This window comes from Schistocerca serialis, chromosome 2 (genome assembly GCF_023864345.2).
Source record: "Schistocerca serialis cubense isolate TAMUIC-IGC-003099 chromosome 2, iqSchSeri2.2, whole genome shotgun sequence".
Classification (NCBI taxonomy): domain Eukaryota; kingdom Metazoa; phylum Arthropoda; class Insecta; order Orthoptera; family Acrididae; genus Schistocerca; species Schistocerca serialis.
In genome coordinates this window covers 1,143,355,314-1,143,372,274 of record NC_064639.1, presented here as the reverse complement: position 1 = coordinate 1,143,372,274, position 16,961 = coordinate 1,143,355,314, and the positions used below count along the sequence as shown (strand labels likewise).

The 16,961-nt window shown below is 38.0% G+C and overlaps 1 protein-coding gene across 4 annotated transcripts in view; it reads right to left on the bottom strand.

Annotated features, from left to right (window-relative positions):
• Nucleotides 1-16,961, bottom strand: part of LOC126458605 (E3 ubiquitin-protein ligase RBBP6) — a 387,537-nt gene that overhangs the window by 121,970 nt on the left and 248,606 nt on the right. For all 4 annotated transcript variants that reach the window (XM_050095761.1, XM_050095763.1, XM_050095764.1 and 1 more), the window contains one exon: nucleotides 47-169. In XM_050095761.1, the coding sequence (XP_049951718.1) occupies nucleotides 47-169 (123 nt within the window). The remainder of the gene's footprint in view (nucleotides 1-46; nucleotides 170-16,961) is intronic.

The following is a 16,961-nucleotide window of genomic DNA, read 5'->3' as shown; positions in this document are numbered from 1 at the left end:
ACTCATTTACAACCTTTGCACATTTTAGGAAAATTCGTATACTGACCTTGCTGGAGAACGTGTTGGAGTGCGGTATCGAGATGACCCTTTTCTCCTTGGAGAGAAATCTCTTTCACGTGGGGAATGTACTCTTGGTGTTGGAGAGCGAGAGAATGAACGAGAACGAGACCTGTGTACAATTATACACATTGAATGAAAATATGATACTAAATGTACTGCTAAATTATTTCAGAAGCAGAGGAAGTAGTCAAGCAACGAAGAAACTACCTGACTGCAAACTACTATGACCATTTCTACGACAACAAAAGAATCTTGACCTACAGCAACAGCAAAGCATTAGGACAAAATAAAACAGATTATGCAAATGTTACACAAAAATTCTGAATAAGCTTTTTACCTTAAGACTGACACTCTGCTTTGAATTTTTCTCAGAAAAACTGTTGGCATGACTTCATATTCATACAATTATTCAACTTCTGTTTTATTTAGATTAACATTTCATCTGCTAAAGAAGCAAATGAAAATATTTCGTTGTGCTGTATAAAAATTTCAAAATGTTCTTCAGGGTAAACTGCTTTAGCCCTATAATTAGGTAAAATTTCACATGTGTCATTATTAATTGCTGTTAAATATGGAGCATTTATTGAATCCGCACAGCTGCAAATTACGATTGTCTTGAAACGTAACGATGACAAGTAGTTCATGTTTATTTGAATTCTAACCAGATAATCCTGTTTCCACATTACAACACGTTTGTGTTCAATATGTCACTGCTTCAGTATATTAAGTTAAACACTGATTCATGTTACATGCATAGCTTTCAAAAAAAAAAATAAGTTGCACTCAAAACAAATGTAGACTGATTGGTAATGGTAGAATCAAAAATGTTAATGTTAATTTTATAAAAACTGATGTCCAATATGCAGTGAACTGAAACCCATGTGACAAAATGAGGCAGTTAATTGGAAGCCTTAAAATATATTTATCAGAAAATTCTTTGAAACTCTGAATATTATGAAATGTACACTTCAGAATGCTTTGCACGTATCATACATGCACGCTAAGCAGTACTAAAAAACACAAACCCACAATTCAATACATCCATCTGAATTTCCTGTAGAGAAATAAATTATAACACTTCTTCAAGAATAGTGGGTATTTTAGATTTGAGTCCTTACTTAATTTTTCCTGGACATTACCGCTGCCTGAAAAACTGTGCTAAATCACTTTTATTTGCATGGCATTTTACTGAACAAGCAGCATATCATTAGCTGGAATCATTTTTATATGGCTACATATTTGTCTTCTTTTGGCTGTAAAGCCGCTCCAAGAATAGGTTGGTAGATAGACTACATCACTAGCGTTGCATTTATACAGTTGTAAAATCATGCTGAATTACAAAGAGTATACATAATGCAAACAAGACTGAGAGCTCATACATAAAACAACTGTTTTAGAATACAGACCCACACAAAAGATGTTACTGTTGCAATTTCTTCCAAGACTTTGTAATGTGGGTTACAAGAGTCAACTACAATAACAGCAATCATGTTAACTGACTGACTTAATAATATTGTTTTCTGTATTTGGGCGGGAAATATAAGTACTGTATTATTTTTCTTATGTCTTTGGCCCGCATATGCACAGGGTCAGAGACTAGGCTTGGTTAATTTCAGGGGTGGCCCTGTGCCCTTCCTGTCGCCACCCCGTTTTCTCTGGGACGGAATGTGTGTTTCCATATTGTTCGTGTATAGTGTTATTCTAGTGAATGTGTGCAAATGTTTTCTAAATGTGTGTAAATTGTGCATCTGAGACTGGAACTTGGGTACCAGCCTGATATACATCTAGTTGGATGTGGGAAATTGTCTAAAAACCGCATCCAGGCTGGCCAGCACACACTGATCTTTGCCGTTAATCTGCAGGACAGATTCGATCTAGGATAAGCGCATCTCCCTGTTCTGGAAGGACACTTTAATATGTGTGGCTATCTCGACAAATTATTGAATTCTGCATCCCAGTGTATGAAAATGTTGAATTATTCATCAATATCACGTCGCATACGTGAGCACACTTTACAAACATCAAGTTCTGTTATAGATCCAATTGAAAACAGGCCATGCTTGAAACTAGTAGTGCTGAATAAAGTACAATTTTAAAATACACCTTGAAGGAATGACGTTTTCCCTCTAACTGACTGAGACTTTCGTGCCCACCCATGTCACTGATAACATACAGCTATATTGTGTTTTTGGTGAGCCTAATCAATCACACGATAAAGATATCACACGTGCAAATGGCTTTCATGTGTAAAAAATTTGCTGACTATGTCACAGCAACCTTTCTTGAAAAAGTATCAACCTACTCACTGTTTAAGTAAACCAGAATTCTAACTCCTGTTCAATAACTTTAATATTTAATTAATTGTTGACATTTATGTAAATAACTGATATTTAAAGTTACTTTACCCAAGTAATGGTGAAATTAGTTAGTAAGCAGAGCATAGATCAATGCAGAAAAGAAAATAATCATGTGCTTTGTATGTCGTATTCATTTAATTAATTAGTGTGGTTAAAACTACAAGTAGTTACTTGTCTGGTAACAACTTTACCTTTATGTCTTTTTCAAGACAATGAAAGCCTGAAAATAACGGAAAAAATTTTATGGCAAGGAGCAATTCATAAAAATTCAATGTTTCTTTCTGTAAACCTCTTCTTGTGGAAAATAGGGCCACAGTAAATGTAGAACTGTAATTTAACTGACACATATTTATCTAGTACAAGCAAAAGTATTCATACTAGCACAAATAGAGCAATCAGGCTCCAGCACCCAGAGACATTTGCCACATTGAAAGTTATGAATATGTGTGTGTGTTTCCTATTTCACTATTTCAGAAAAATGACTCTGTTTGAAAGCTTAATATTTTCGCAGTCTTCTTTCAGTGTGCCTGTCTGTGATTAAATGACTACTCTATGTGGTGAGAAGCAATCTATCCTTTCCATATTGTTGATATTTATCTAGAAGGTTAGATCCCAACTGTGCTAAGGAACTTCACTCGATCAAAAGAACTTATCATCAATGCCACTGAGAATGTCTTTCCAATCTTAGTTCAGCTCATTCTGGAGCATTATTCAGCTGGCAAAATTGCAAAAAATGTATTTAGTGAGGTTTGGGACAGGATGTGTGTCAAGGGTAGATAACTGCGGCGGTCGTGGCAGAAGTAGACAAAGGTAATCTATTTCGGTAAATAACCTGAATCTAACTGGATAGACCATATTTTGAATCATAACTGCCTTCCACATTGTACTATAGACAGCTAGTGAAGGGAACTGCAGAGTGGAAGGGAGAAGAGGTAATGTACAATTGAACATCCTTAAAGATCAACAAAAAATGTTTGCTTAAGGATGAAGACCAACATAAATATGAAAGAAACACAATAATCAGAATATGAGAAAGATTTGAGTAAATCTCTCGATTATCCAATGACATGCCATCAAACAAAACGCTGTTGGTGATATCAGTGCTGCCCATACTAGATCTGTTATTGACCTCTACCTATACTTATCACTAACAACGATTAAAAAAGCATGACTTAGAAAATTTCTCTGCTTTAAATCATCTTTAACACCAGTCTCCTAAATCTCCTGCTCTGGGGCATACATTTGCATGTAACACTTACTGTAATCAGTATTTATGGTTCCAGTACCATGTCAGTGGCACACACTGGCATTTATTTCCTCAGAAATGTATTATAAGTTTAGGGTCATGAAACTCAGAAAAACATTTTCATTAAACTTGTGGTTTTTTTTCCTCCGTACTCTGCATGAATCCTGACACTCCCTGGATGATTAAAAACATTTGCCGTAATGTGACTCGAAAGTGGGACCTTTGCCTTTACTGGGCAAGTACACTGCCAACTGATCCACCCAAGTACGACTCACGACCTCACAGATCCATTTCTGCCAGCACTTCTTCTCCTACCTTCTAAAACTAGCCAGTACCTCTTTCTCCTAACTTCCATGTTTATAGGATAGGAAAAGCGGCACTGGCGAAAGTAAAGATATGAGGGCAGGTTGTGAGTTGTGCTTGGATAACAGTCAGTAGAGAACTGGTGTACGAAAGTCGAAGGTACCAGGTTTGAGTCCTGGTCTGGCACAAAATTTTATCCCTGTAGAAAGTCTAAATCAGCATCCACTGGGCTGCAGAATGAAAATTCATTCTGGTAGCACGAATCTTATTTGATTTACACAAACGTTTGTAGATATTTTCTTTAAAATCAGCAAACCTTATCCCATTATGTATTCTTCTGCCCCCCCCCCCCCCCCGCCCCCTCCTCCCCTTCCATTTCCCATCCTCTTAAATCCCTCCATGTCGAACAGATCAAGAAAGTAACATGTCACAGGGATGCAGAATATTCCAGATTAAACAGGATACCTGATAAATAATTGTATGCTGAAATTACACAGACCTACTGACCTACTGTATGTACAAAATAGGGGAGTTCTCGCGTTAATAACAATGTATACCCCATAAGGACTATGTATTCCAAGTCATAATTTTTTTATGTACCACTAAGAAGGTAAGGAAGAAATCATTGGAATTTTGTTTGTATTATCCCTCGTTAAAAACGACCTAACCTAACATCCACACACTTTAAGTCTTAGCCACAAGGACTCAAGTCATGAAACCTTGAACTTTTTGTCTTTCATAGCAGCTACTATAAAAAAGTCCTCACAGAAAAATCTAATTGAATGCATGTAGTAAATAAAATCTTCATACCATGTTATCACAAGCAGTTAATATTACTGGATTAACAAGGCGGTGCAGTCTGTCTACCAGAGAAACTAAGGGAGGCGACCTTTAGAAAAGAAAATTGAACAGTCTGATCAGATTGAGCTTTGCCCATCTTACCAGTGAGACAAATGGTCTCTCCCAGGTGAGTTGTCTCCAAATTTCAAACCATTATGTTCTTATCTGACAAGCGAATGTGTCTACCTAAGAGACTCGGACAGTAGATGTCATGGTGGATCATATATATATATATATATATACACACACTGAAATTTTACTTGTTTACTATTAGTGAGCACTCAACAGTGAAAGTTAGTTTTAAATAAAAATTCAGATGAAGTAAACATAAAAAATATTAATTAAGATCTAATTGTATGCAGCTGAAAAAATTTTCTGGACATGTTTTATAAGAACCAACTAACAATCAAACACTTGATACGCATACATAACTTGTAACTAACACAAAGATCTTACTGTTACAGTGGATGTCACATGCAAGAAAATTGTTTTTAAAACTAATAAATGGGAAAAATTGTAATCTTCTCCCACAAAGATTTGTAGATCAGCAGCATGAAAATTTTAGGTAAAAGAGCTACTTCTCAAACAGTGGAATGCACAAAAAATGTTGACACGTGCTAAGAAAGTGCCCAAAGCCACAACCTATTGGTAAACACTGAAAATTACACAGGTGCATCTTCAAAACAAGATACCTGAAGTTATGATGTAATTGTGGAATGAAAAGCTTATGGTGTCAGGTAAAAGCATAATGTTTTCAGGAACTTGTTGAAGTATGACTGAAACTGGAAATGGATTCTTATGGACACACTTGTTAAGTGGAAAGGCTGTTTATAAGACATGACTTTTGTGACAGTTTTACTTAACTTTCAAACAGATGTAATGTAATGTATTGTTGTTTACTGACTTCTATATTGCATGGTCAGTATTGTTTTTTATAGAAATAAATTATGCGCAAGTACTGTGCAATGACAAACAAAGAGGACTGAACGCCAGACAGAAACAACTGCGTCCAGGTAAGGTCATGGGATTTTGTATTGGCACTCAAGATGGTTTGCTGGTGATTATTGTTATTGTCATCATCAGTACAAAAACTGGTTTGATTCAGTTCTCAATACTAGTCTGCCCTATACAGATCTCATCATCTCTGCATAGTTCCTGCAACCTACATCCATTTTAATCTGCTTACTGTATTCATGCCTTATTCTCACTCTGTAGCCCCCCCCCCCCCCAATTATCAAACAGCCTATTCTAAGATGACTCACAATGTGTCCTATCAACTGATTCCGCCTTTAGTCAAGCTGTGCTACAAATTATTGTTTTCCTAATTCAATTCAGTACTTCTGTATTAGTCATTCTATCTGCCCATTTAAGCTCGGCATTCTTCTGTAGCACCACATTTCAAAAGCTTTTGTTCTCTTCTTGCCTGAATTACTGATCGTTCCTGTTTCACTTCCACACAAGACTACACGCCAGATAAATACTCTCCGAAAACACTTACTAATACAGAAATTTACACTACTGATGACAAATTCCTCTTTTCATTAATGTTTTTTCATGCTATTGCCAGTCTGCATATGTATTGTATTGTATGAACTGGGCTTCTAGAAATGACAGAGAGGCTTCGTCCCCGCCGTAGCCCTCAGTGGTTCACAACCCCACAACAGGCTACAGCAGTCCACTTACCCCACCGCTGCCCCACACTGTTGTGCTGCCATTTACAAAGAGACATATTCAACACTCAAGTTGGAATCTAAAGCTCTTCGATGAAACTCTACCTGTGAAGGGGATAGTGAAATATCTAGGGGTCAACTTGAATGACAAGCTAACTTGGACCCCTCACATTAAGAGCATCTGCTCCAAGGCAAAAAGTACTCTAGTGAGTACTAGAAGGGCTTGTGGCAAAAAATGGGGCCTAAGCCCCAAGGGCATGCACTGGATATACACCATAGTGGTTAGACCCTCGATTTCCTACGGGGTCGTAGTGTGGTGGAAGAAGGTAGAACAGCAGGTTGCTGCTAAGGAGCTTGCTAAGGTGCAGAGACTGACCTGCTTAGCCATAACAGGTGGAATTAGCAACACACCAACTGCTGGAATGGAAGTCATGCTGGGTACGCCTCCACTTCACCTTTGGGTCAAGATGGAGGCAGCGGTTGGGGCACACAGACTTAACTGACAAAAACTGGGTCTCATTCAGATATCCAGAATCACACACTAACATAGTGAGTGAGATAAATATAGGAATGGCTGGGGAAATGCCTGCTGACTATATAACAACTCCCAACTGCTTCGACAAGCCTTACAACATAATAATTGGAAGTAGGAAGCAATGGTAAAAAACAGTTCAACACAGTACGGGGGAAATCATTTGGTTCACCAATGGGTCGAAAACAGACCAAGGCGTTGGGGCAGGGGTGTACAGGGTTCAGCCGAGACCGGAGAGCATCATCTCTCTAGGAAAACTGGCCTCTGTATTCCAAGCTGAAATTATCGCAATCAGGGCATGTGTGGAGGAGAATACACGTAGGTGCTACAATGAACATAGCATCTACATCTATTCAGACAGCCCTGAAACCATTGGCAGCTCCTGCAACAAGATCTAAGATTGTTGCAAATTGCCACAGGGCTCTGGTGGAGCTAGGGGAAAGCAATAGGGTAAACCTAGTGTGGGTCTGTGGCAATGAACAAGCCGATAGATTGGGTAGGATGGGGGGGGGGGGGGGGGGGGGGGGGGCAACAACTCCATTTATTGGACCGGAACCTGTCCTGACAGTCACCAAGGCTGTGATCAAATTATAACTAAGGAACTGGCTTAGGAAACAGCACGTAGGATATATGACCAAGGTCCATAAACAAAAACATGGTAAGGTAATGATGCCCAAGCCATGTTTTAAAAGAAGCTCTGTAATCCTGGGATTGAACTGGAAAGAGATCAAACTCATGACTGGACTGATGACCGGCCATAAGAATTTCAAAAAACACCTACACACAATGGGTATAACGGAAGAGGGCCCCTACATATAGGATCTGTGATGAGAGTGAAGAAAAAGCTCGTCTGGTCAGGTTAAATGTCAAGGCGATGCTGATAGTTTTCTTTGAGTTTGAAGAATTAGGTCATCATGAATTCATCCCACAGGGACAAACTGTTAATCAATGGCACTATCAGGACATGGATGTGCTGTGGTGTCTGCGAGAAAATGTGAGAAGGAAAAGACCTGAGATGTTGCGAGGCAATTCATGACTCTTGCAACACGATAACGCACCTGCACATTCATCCCTGTTGGTGCTTGACTATCGCACATAAAAGGAATTCACTGTGCTGCCATCTCCTCCGTACTCTCCAGACCTGGCCCCTGTGGACATTTTTTTATTTCTGAAGCTGATGACCCCGTTAAAAGGGTGAAGATTTACAATGATAGACAAGATAAAAGGAAATTCGCAGACAGCCCTTCATGTGGTCAAACAAGAGGCTTTTGGAATTGGAAACAGTGTTGGGAGTGCTGTGTAAATTATGGAGGAGAGTATTTCAAAGGAGACCAAGCATAATAAGTAAAAAGTAAGTGTAGAAAAATTTTATGGACAAAGTTCTGGAATTTTCTGAATGGACCTCTTACTGTAGCTTTAGGAGTTGGATGACATGAAAAGGAGACAGTAGATGAGAAGGAAGTCTTGTAGCCTATATGTCTTGTTATTCAAGCTGCCTCTCAGCATACAAGAAGAGAATAAAAGCTTTTAAAATGAGATGCTACAGAAGAATGCTGAACATTGTATGGCTAACCAGAATAACAAAGAAGAAGTAATGAATCAAATTGGAGAGAAAAGAGCTTTATTGAACAACTTGAGTAAAAGAAGAGAAAGTTTGACACGACACATCTTGAGACATCAATGAATACTTAATATGGTAATGCAGGGAAGTGTGAGAAGTAAAAATTGTAGTGGGACACCACGGTTTGACTAAGGTAAGCAGGTTTAAGTGGATGTAGGTTGCAGTAGTTACGCAGAGACAAAGACACCAGTGTACAACAATAGTGTGGAGACCTATGTCAAACCATTCTTTGAACCAATGACGACAACAACCCTTCATCAGAAACAGGAAAACACACGCCATTCATTCACACAAGCAAGCATACTTCACACACACATGACCGTCAACTCCAGTAGCTCGGGCCAGGGGTAGAATGCAACTATCACGTGGGATGGAAGTAGCAAACTGGAGGGGTCAGGGAATGGGAAGGGGAAGGGATAGCAGTGTACGGGTGGGGGAAGGAGGAGCGCTGCCTGGAGGAGTGCGCAGAGACTAGAATACCAACAGATGCAGTGTCAGGAGGTTGTGGGGCAGCAGTGGAGAGGAGCGGGGAAAAATAAGCAAGTGCATTGGCAGAGGGTGGCTAACAAAGAGGGGTGGGAGACCCACCAATCACAAACAGCACCTGCATTTCAACAGCTGTCATCCCTTTCATACCAAAAAATCCCTCCCATACAGCCTGGTCACCTGGAGATTGCGTATCTGCAGTGACAAGAACTCTCTTGCCCAGTATGCTTAGGGTCTCATCAAGGCCTTCACAGACAGGCATTATTTCCCAGACCTAGTCTGTAAACAGGTCTCCTGTGCCATTTCTCTCACACCCCCAATCCTTGAACCAGCCACAAAGGAGTGCCCCCTTCGTCACCCAATACCATCTCAGACTGTAACAACTGAACCAAATGCTTTGACAGCAGTTTGATTACCTATTATCATGCCCCCACTTCCTATTCCAGTCCTATCAAAGATTTATCATACCCCTTCAGGGGCCAGGCCACCTGTGAAAGCACCAATGTTATCTACCAGCTCTGCTGCACTCAATGCCAGCTTTTCATATTGGTATGAATACCAACCAACTGTCCACTGGAATTACCAGCCACTGCTAAACTGTGGCCAAGAGCAAAGTAGACCACTCTGTGGCACAACATGCAGCTGAGCACAACATTCTTGATTTCAATAGCTGCTTCACTGCCCTAGCCATCTGGATGCTCCCCTCCACCACCAACTTTTATGAACTGTGCAGATTCGAGTTACCCTACAACACATTCTCTGCTCCCATAATTATTGTTGCCTCGCATGTAACATGCTGTCCCCACACACTCCACCAAACAGATTCCACCCCACCCCCCATCCCACCCCTATCCCCTGTCATGCAACCTCCTTCCCATTCTCATCTCTCACCCTCTTTGTTTGCCACACTCTGCCAATGCACCCACTCATCTTTCCCCACTTCTCTCCTTTCTCGCTCAGTTTTCCCCACTTCTCTGCCCCACAACCTCCTGACACTGAGCCTGTTGGTATCCTAATCCCTGCACACAGTGCCCAACAATGCTCCTCCTTACCCCACGTGTAAACTGCTATCCCTTCCCCTTCACCTTCCCCCACCCCCCACCACATTTTACTTCCATCCCAAGAGATAGTTGCACTCTGGCCGAGGTGCCAGAGTTGGCGGGCGTGTGTGTGAGGTGTGCTTGCTTGTTTGAATGAATGGTGTCTGTTTCTCTTTTTCCTCATGAGGCTGAGGCTGAAAGCTTATATGTAAGTGTCTTGTGCCTGTCTGCACCTTAGCGTATTATCTTTATGGTAAGTAATGTATATTTTCCTACGTTGTTGATATTCTTACATGGAGTTTTCACTGTTATAATTTAAATTTTGACATACAAGCACTGCAGTTTGACAAGTTCTGATGTTCTGAGATCCAGACTGATATGCGCGCGCGCGTGTGTGTGTGTGTGTGTGTGTGTGTGTGTGTGTGTGTGTGTGTGTGTGTTTATCATGATAGTATACTACCCCTTTTGCAAGACTGGTGAGAAACATTACAAAAAAAGCGTTTGGAATAGATGAAATATAATTTGAAGGACTTGTGGCAGTATCATATGCTGGGGGATCCATCATGAAATGATGGAGATAAATTGCAGGAGAACAGTGGGTTGGAATGATGGAAGTGAGGGATGTTAAGTGGTGAGAGGAAGGTGTTTGGTTAGGGACTCGCACATTAATTATTAATTTCTACAACAGCCACAAAGTTCAGAGCCCATAAATTGCCTTTGCACAGGCAGTATAATCAACAACACATTGGCCACTGCAATGGCAAAAGTATCTGAGCTGCCACTCAAAATAACTCCACCTTGCCCTACATCATGGATTTGACTCCATTTTTTGTTCTTTAACTTCTAAAAATAATTTGTAGGAGAAATATTTGTTGAATGAAAAGGTTATTTGTGCTCTAATTATGTGTTATGTAACAGTCAGAACACTTCCATTTCCAAGGTAATACAGAAAGCATTTTCTTTTTAAATTTTAAGGATCATATGTAGTGGTATTGATTGAGGTAATTAAATTTCTGCTTTTTCAGGAAAATGATATTTTCTTTCCTCCCTCCTCCTCCAAATATTTACATAATCACTTTCATATGTTAAGTGGAAGAATTACATAGATTGTCCAGACATTACTTCAAATAATCCAATGGATCAAGTGGCATATATATGGACCACATACCTAGCAGCATGATATGGGGAAATAAGCAAGTACAAGAAGGTAAGAGGGGGTGCTATAAGGATGTTTGTGGAGGTGCTTAGCATCAGTGTCAAGCTTAGTTCAGGAAAAAAAGAGGGGGAAAGAAAGACAAGTTCTCTTCCAGAACAGTTTGATCAAAACCATGAGTAAAGTTTGAAGTGACAATCTGTAATTGGTATGATGACTGATACCTCCAGTAACATATGAGGAGTAGACAACAACCTTCAGAAGTTATACTAAAGGAAAGGACTTGTGAAGAGAGAAACTTGGGGATGGAGTTAAGTGGGTGCTTATAATTGTCATCAAGGTATAAAGATGGCAGTAAAATAGCAAAAGACAAATGCAGATGGTGAAAGAGTTGAATATGAAGAAAAGAAACTGCAAAACACTTTTAAGCTACTAGGGTACTTAATTACAGTCTATCTGTTTCAGATAGAGTGTTTCACTATCGAAAGAGCTTCAGGGCTTTGACTAAGCCTTTCTCCAGCATTTTGTTTTTTCAAGTTTGGTAGTGTGGCAGCTCAAAATGTATATTCTATAGTCCACTACACAGTATTAATTTTATTACAAACATTAATTTACCCTCCAGACTCTGGTGCTGAAATAAAGCTTTACTTGTATTCAAGAACGAGCAGTTACACACAGTTCATCCCAATTCTGGATTAGGAGAGAGAGAACTTCAAGTAACCAAATGTGAGGAGGGAAAAATAAAATAAAATAAATAAAAAAAAAGGTGCCAGTGAAGATACAGACCGAGTGAAAGGAAATGTAAGAATATGATGTTGAGTAAAAAGTAAAAATAATAAATACAATAATGAAAGGAAAAAAATAAGGAAATATTTAAAATTGAGACAGGCATTGGTAATAAATGTCTGGTAATGCAAAATTTATATTACTAAGTAACTACCCGGAAACTGGTATCTAGCACCAGTCGCAGATTGCCTATCTATTGACAGGGCAACAAAAATTTGATTGTAAATATTTCGGATGGTTATCGACCGAATACAAGAATTTAAAATACTGTCACAATCTCCTCATTAACGGGTTCACTTTACGTTACACTTTTAACACAATAAGACAAGTATTAAAATTGGAAACTGTGTACTTCTTTTTAGACAGCGTAACTGAGGGTGCATAAATATCCAGACATCATTCACCCAGTATTTGAGAACAGACCACTAAATGACTTTCAACAAACTTCAAGCATCTTTTCTAAACTTTTTCTCACTTACATGCTTGATGTCAAATATGTTTTATTCATGGAAGATCAACTGTTTAAAGAATTGGGGGTTTACTGGTGGAAGCATAAAAGAAGAGACGTGGCTGTGGAAGAGATCTATTACTTCCAGTATATGTATAAGTTCAGAAGTTGACAATACCATGATTTTAGAAGCACTGGAATGTGGAAGGTCTTCTACATGATGCAAATGATGGAATAAGTAGCAGGGCAACTGCTATCACCTCTAATAGTGTGTTAGCAACTCATAATGGGTAGTGTATGTACTCCTCCATTTACATTCTTCACTGTTGTTAAATGACTCTCCTAAAAATATTTCTTTGTTATTAATATTATTATTAATTTATTTTATATTTTAGTGTTCAATCTACTTTGCCCCACTTCTTGTCTCAAGTATTTTTCCATACTTTTTATACCGTAATTCACTTTTCATTTACACTTTTTATTTGTCTTATACTACAGCTATAGGTACCAACTGCACACCATGAGTAGTGCTCTGGAATTTAATGGATATATTTTGGTCAACTGTTACTTTGATCCTTCGGTTCAACACCTTTGTATTAATATATTACCTCTTATTTTTCCTGGTAGAGAAATTGCTAGGACCTCGATGGAATTTTTGTATTTCTACATCAGTCACACACAATATCAGCCAGTTTAAGTAGCTGCATGTAATTAATCCTCTACTTTTGCGAACATTGTTACGAAAGGAAAATATATAGATCTAATGTTTATGTCCCGCCTAGAAGTAAAAGTTCAGTGTAATTTATTTTCACGAACTTTGTTTTTACACATCTTATTCTTGATACAGGTTCTAAATACTTCTAAGATTTCTATTAGTTCCAGTACTTGTACAATTTATCTTAACCATTTTTAATACTTTATTTATTTCCTTCATCCTTGTGAAAGTTTCTTGATAACAGAACAACACAAAACTATTATATTTCTTTCAGTATTCAACAAGGTGAAAGTTGGAATGAACATTCAAACCCATTAGTTTTAAAATAGTAAATGAACAACAACATCATGATGATCTAAATTTCTCTCATCAAAGAAATGGCCCAATAAACATATGTAATAGGAGTTGTTTGTTGTTGTTGGGGTCTTCAGTCCTGAGACTGCTTTGATGCAGCTCTCCATGCTACTCTATCCTGTGCAAGCTTCATCATCTCCCAGTACCTACTGCACCCTACATCCTTCTGAATCTGCTTAGTGTATTCATCTCTTGGTCTCCCTCTACAATTTTTACCCTTCACGCTGCCCTCCAATACTAAATTGGTGATCCCTCGATGTCTCAGAACATGTCCTACCAACCGATCCCTTCTTCTAGTCAAGTTGTGCCACAAGCTTCTCTTCCCCCCCCAATTCTATTAAATACCTCCTCATTAGTTATGTGATCTACCCATCTAATCTTTAGCATTCTTCTGTAGCACCACATTTCGAAAGCTTCTATTCTCTTCTTGTCTAAACTACTTATCGTCCACATTTCACTTCTATACATGGCTACACTCCATACAAATACTTTAAGAAACGACTCCCTGACATTTAAATCTATACTCGATGTTAACAAATTTTTCTTCTTCAGAAACGCTTTCCTTGCCATTGCCAGTCTATATTTCATATCCTCTCTACTTTGACCATTATCAGTTATTTTGTTCATCAAATAGCAAAACTCCTTTACTACTTTAAGTGTCTCATTTCCTAATCTAATTCCCTCAACATCACCCGACTTAATTAGACTACATTCCATTATCCTCGTTTTGCTTTTGTTCGTGTTCATCTTATACCCTCCTTTCAAGACACTGTCCATTCCGTTCAACTGCTCTTCCAAGTCCCTTGCTGTCTCTGACAGAATTACAATGTCATCGGCGAACCTCAAAGTTTTTATTTCTTCTCCATGAATTTTAATACCTACTCCGAATTTTTCTTTTGTTTCCTTTACTGCTTGCTCAATATACAGATTGAATAACATCGGGGAGAGGCTACAACCCTGTCTCACTCCCTTCCCAACCACTGCTTCCCTTTCATACCCCTCGACTCTTATAACTGCCATCTGCTTTCTGTACAAATTGTAAATAGCCTTTAGCTCCCTGTATTTTACCCCTGCCACCTTCAGAATTTGAAGGAGAGTATTCCAACCAACATTGTCAAAAGCTTTCTCTAAGTCTACAAATGTTAGAGATGTAGGTTTGCCTTTCCTTAATCTTTCTTCTAAGATAAGTCGTAGGGTCAGTATTGCCTCACGTGTTCCAACATTTCTAAGGAATCCAAACTGATCTTCCCCGAGGTCGAGTTGATTGTAATTAGATACAATTCCCGACGAAGCATTGTGTTTCTGCATGATTTGTTGACAGACCAGTAATCAAGACTCAGCTTCTATTTTCCATTATCATGTCTGCAGTATACATCTTTCCACATATCTAAGTGCAGTAACAGATGAAACCATTCACAACAGGTGTTGAAACCATTCACAACAGGTGTTTAGCAAAAAGTTGAATAAGATAATACCTTCAAGGTCATCAAACACACTGCCAAACCCAGAATTATGTTTCCAGTTAAAAGACTGTCTCCAGCAGCAGACACATCTCTGAATACTGGAGTTAATCTCACACCTCTTGGAAGCAGAACAGTGCAACAAGGTATCATTCAGATTTTATATATCACAGTCATATTTAGCCATGAAAATATAACAAAGCTTCAATGATCCACAGTTCTACCTTAACTGCTGAAGTGAATACGTTCCCTTGCCTTGCACTTCTCATTTGTAATATACTTATTCATCTGCAGTCAGTTTTGTAATGAAATGAAGTCTCCTCACCGGTGTATCTGTTAATTTATGCTGTATTGTATCTAAGAAACATAGCAAATTAAATAGAAATAATCATAACTAAATGTTACATAAAATAGAGCTCAAATTAATAGGGAAATAGTTGTTAAATTTATATTTTCAACCAGTTGTGTCGATGCTGCCCTGAGTCTCAAATTTTATTTCTCTAAAACAAACTACAAGAAAAAAATAGAAAAATAAATAAAGAGTAGAAAAGATGAGGATCTCATGGTACAGAAGTGTGGGTTTCTTGACAGTTCACAAAACTGGTCAAAGTGAATATTTTTGGGTTTCAAATATGTTACAGGTATGCCATCATCTTTCAGAATTTGTTTGTTTGTTTGTATATCAATAAAATTTGGACAGAAAATATTAAATATATTGAAAGCCATAATGCCATCACACCATTAGTTCCACTTCTACTATTTTATACAGCCAAGTACTTTTTCATTATTGAAACTGTTCGTAATAACCTTCACGAGGCAACAAGCAACGATTTCTTTGATAATCTGTTGTAAGCACCAAAACTCTTTTCAGTCTAGCATGTATTTTACAAATCCATGCGTATAACCACTGCATCAAAATATTCATAAGTATGGTCATAAAAAGTCCAATATATTATTCATTTGCATATACAGCACAGTCATAAAGATTAAGCATAAAACATTTTATCTCATACTAAACTGCTGTTTTCTGGATTTCTCTTAGACAGAATTAATATCACAGAAAACTTACTGGTAAGATTCTTCATCGTGTCTTCATAATTAAATTACCTTTGTTTCAAATGAAGACGGTAAAAACTGCCTGCATTCCAAAATTTTAAGTGTCTCAAATAATAAACAAAGCCATGACAATTGCTTTTAAATAAGTAAGCACACAAATTGTGAGTTTCAGAATCCACAGGAAACTTTATTGTCAATTATAATACAGTAGAATTACAGAATTCATATTTCATTTTGTTGAGTCAATAGTAACACAATATGAAACTGATACAGGTGTGATATATTTTGTGGGCTCAGTAAATTTGTCAAGTATGTTCAAGCATTTATTAAAATTATTGTTACACATACATTTAAACTTTCGAATCTACTCTCTTAATAAAAGTGTGCATGCTTCACTTAATAATAACATGCAATATATGTTTATAGAAACACCAAAGCAAGTAAAGAAAAATCAACAGAAACTTTACTAGTTTCAACTTAAGTATTACACAGACTTCTAAAAAGATAGTGTAATTCATAAGTACAACTATTTATGTCTAGGACTTCTCCAAAAAACATTTAAACAATTTTTTTTCAATCTTAAGAATAGTGCTACAGTATAAAAATTATCAAGAAAGTCTAAAAATAAGGATCTCTATAAGCTAAGAGCAAGTAACATCATCTAAAGAGAATAACTGCAGGTTATCCCATCACCTCTGGTATGTAAAGGACATATACTAACAAAAAAGCTGATGAAATAAGCATGTAAAGCAGAAAAGGCACAGACTGAAAGTATACAACTGAGTTGTTGGAATAATACAAGCTATATGAAAAAAGTAGGATATCGCAGAGCAA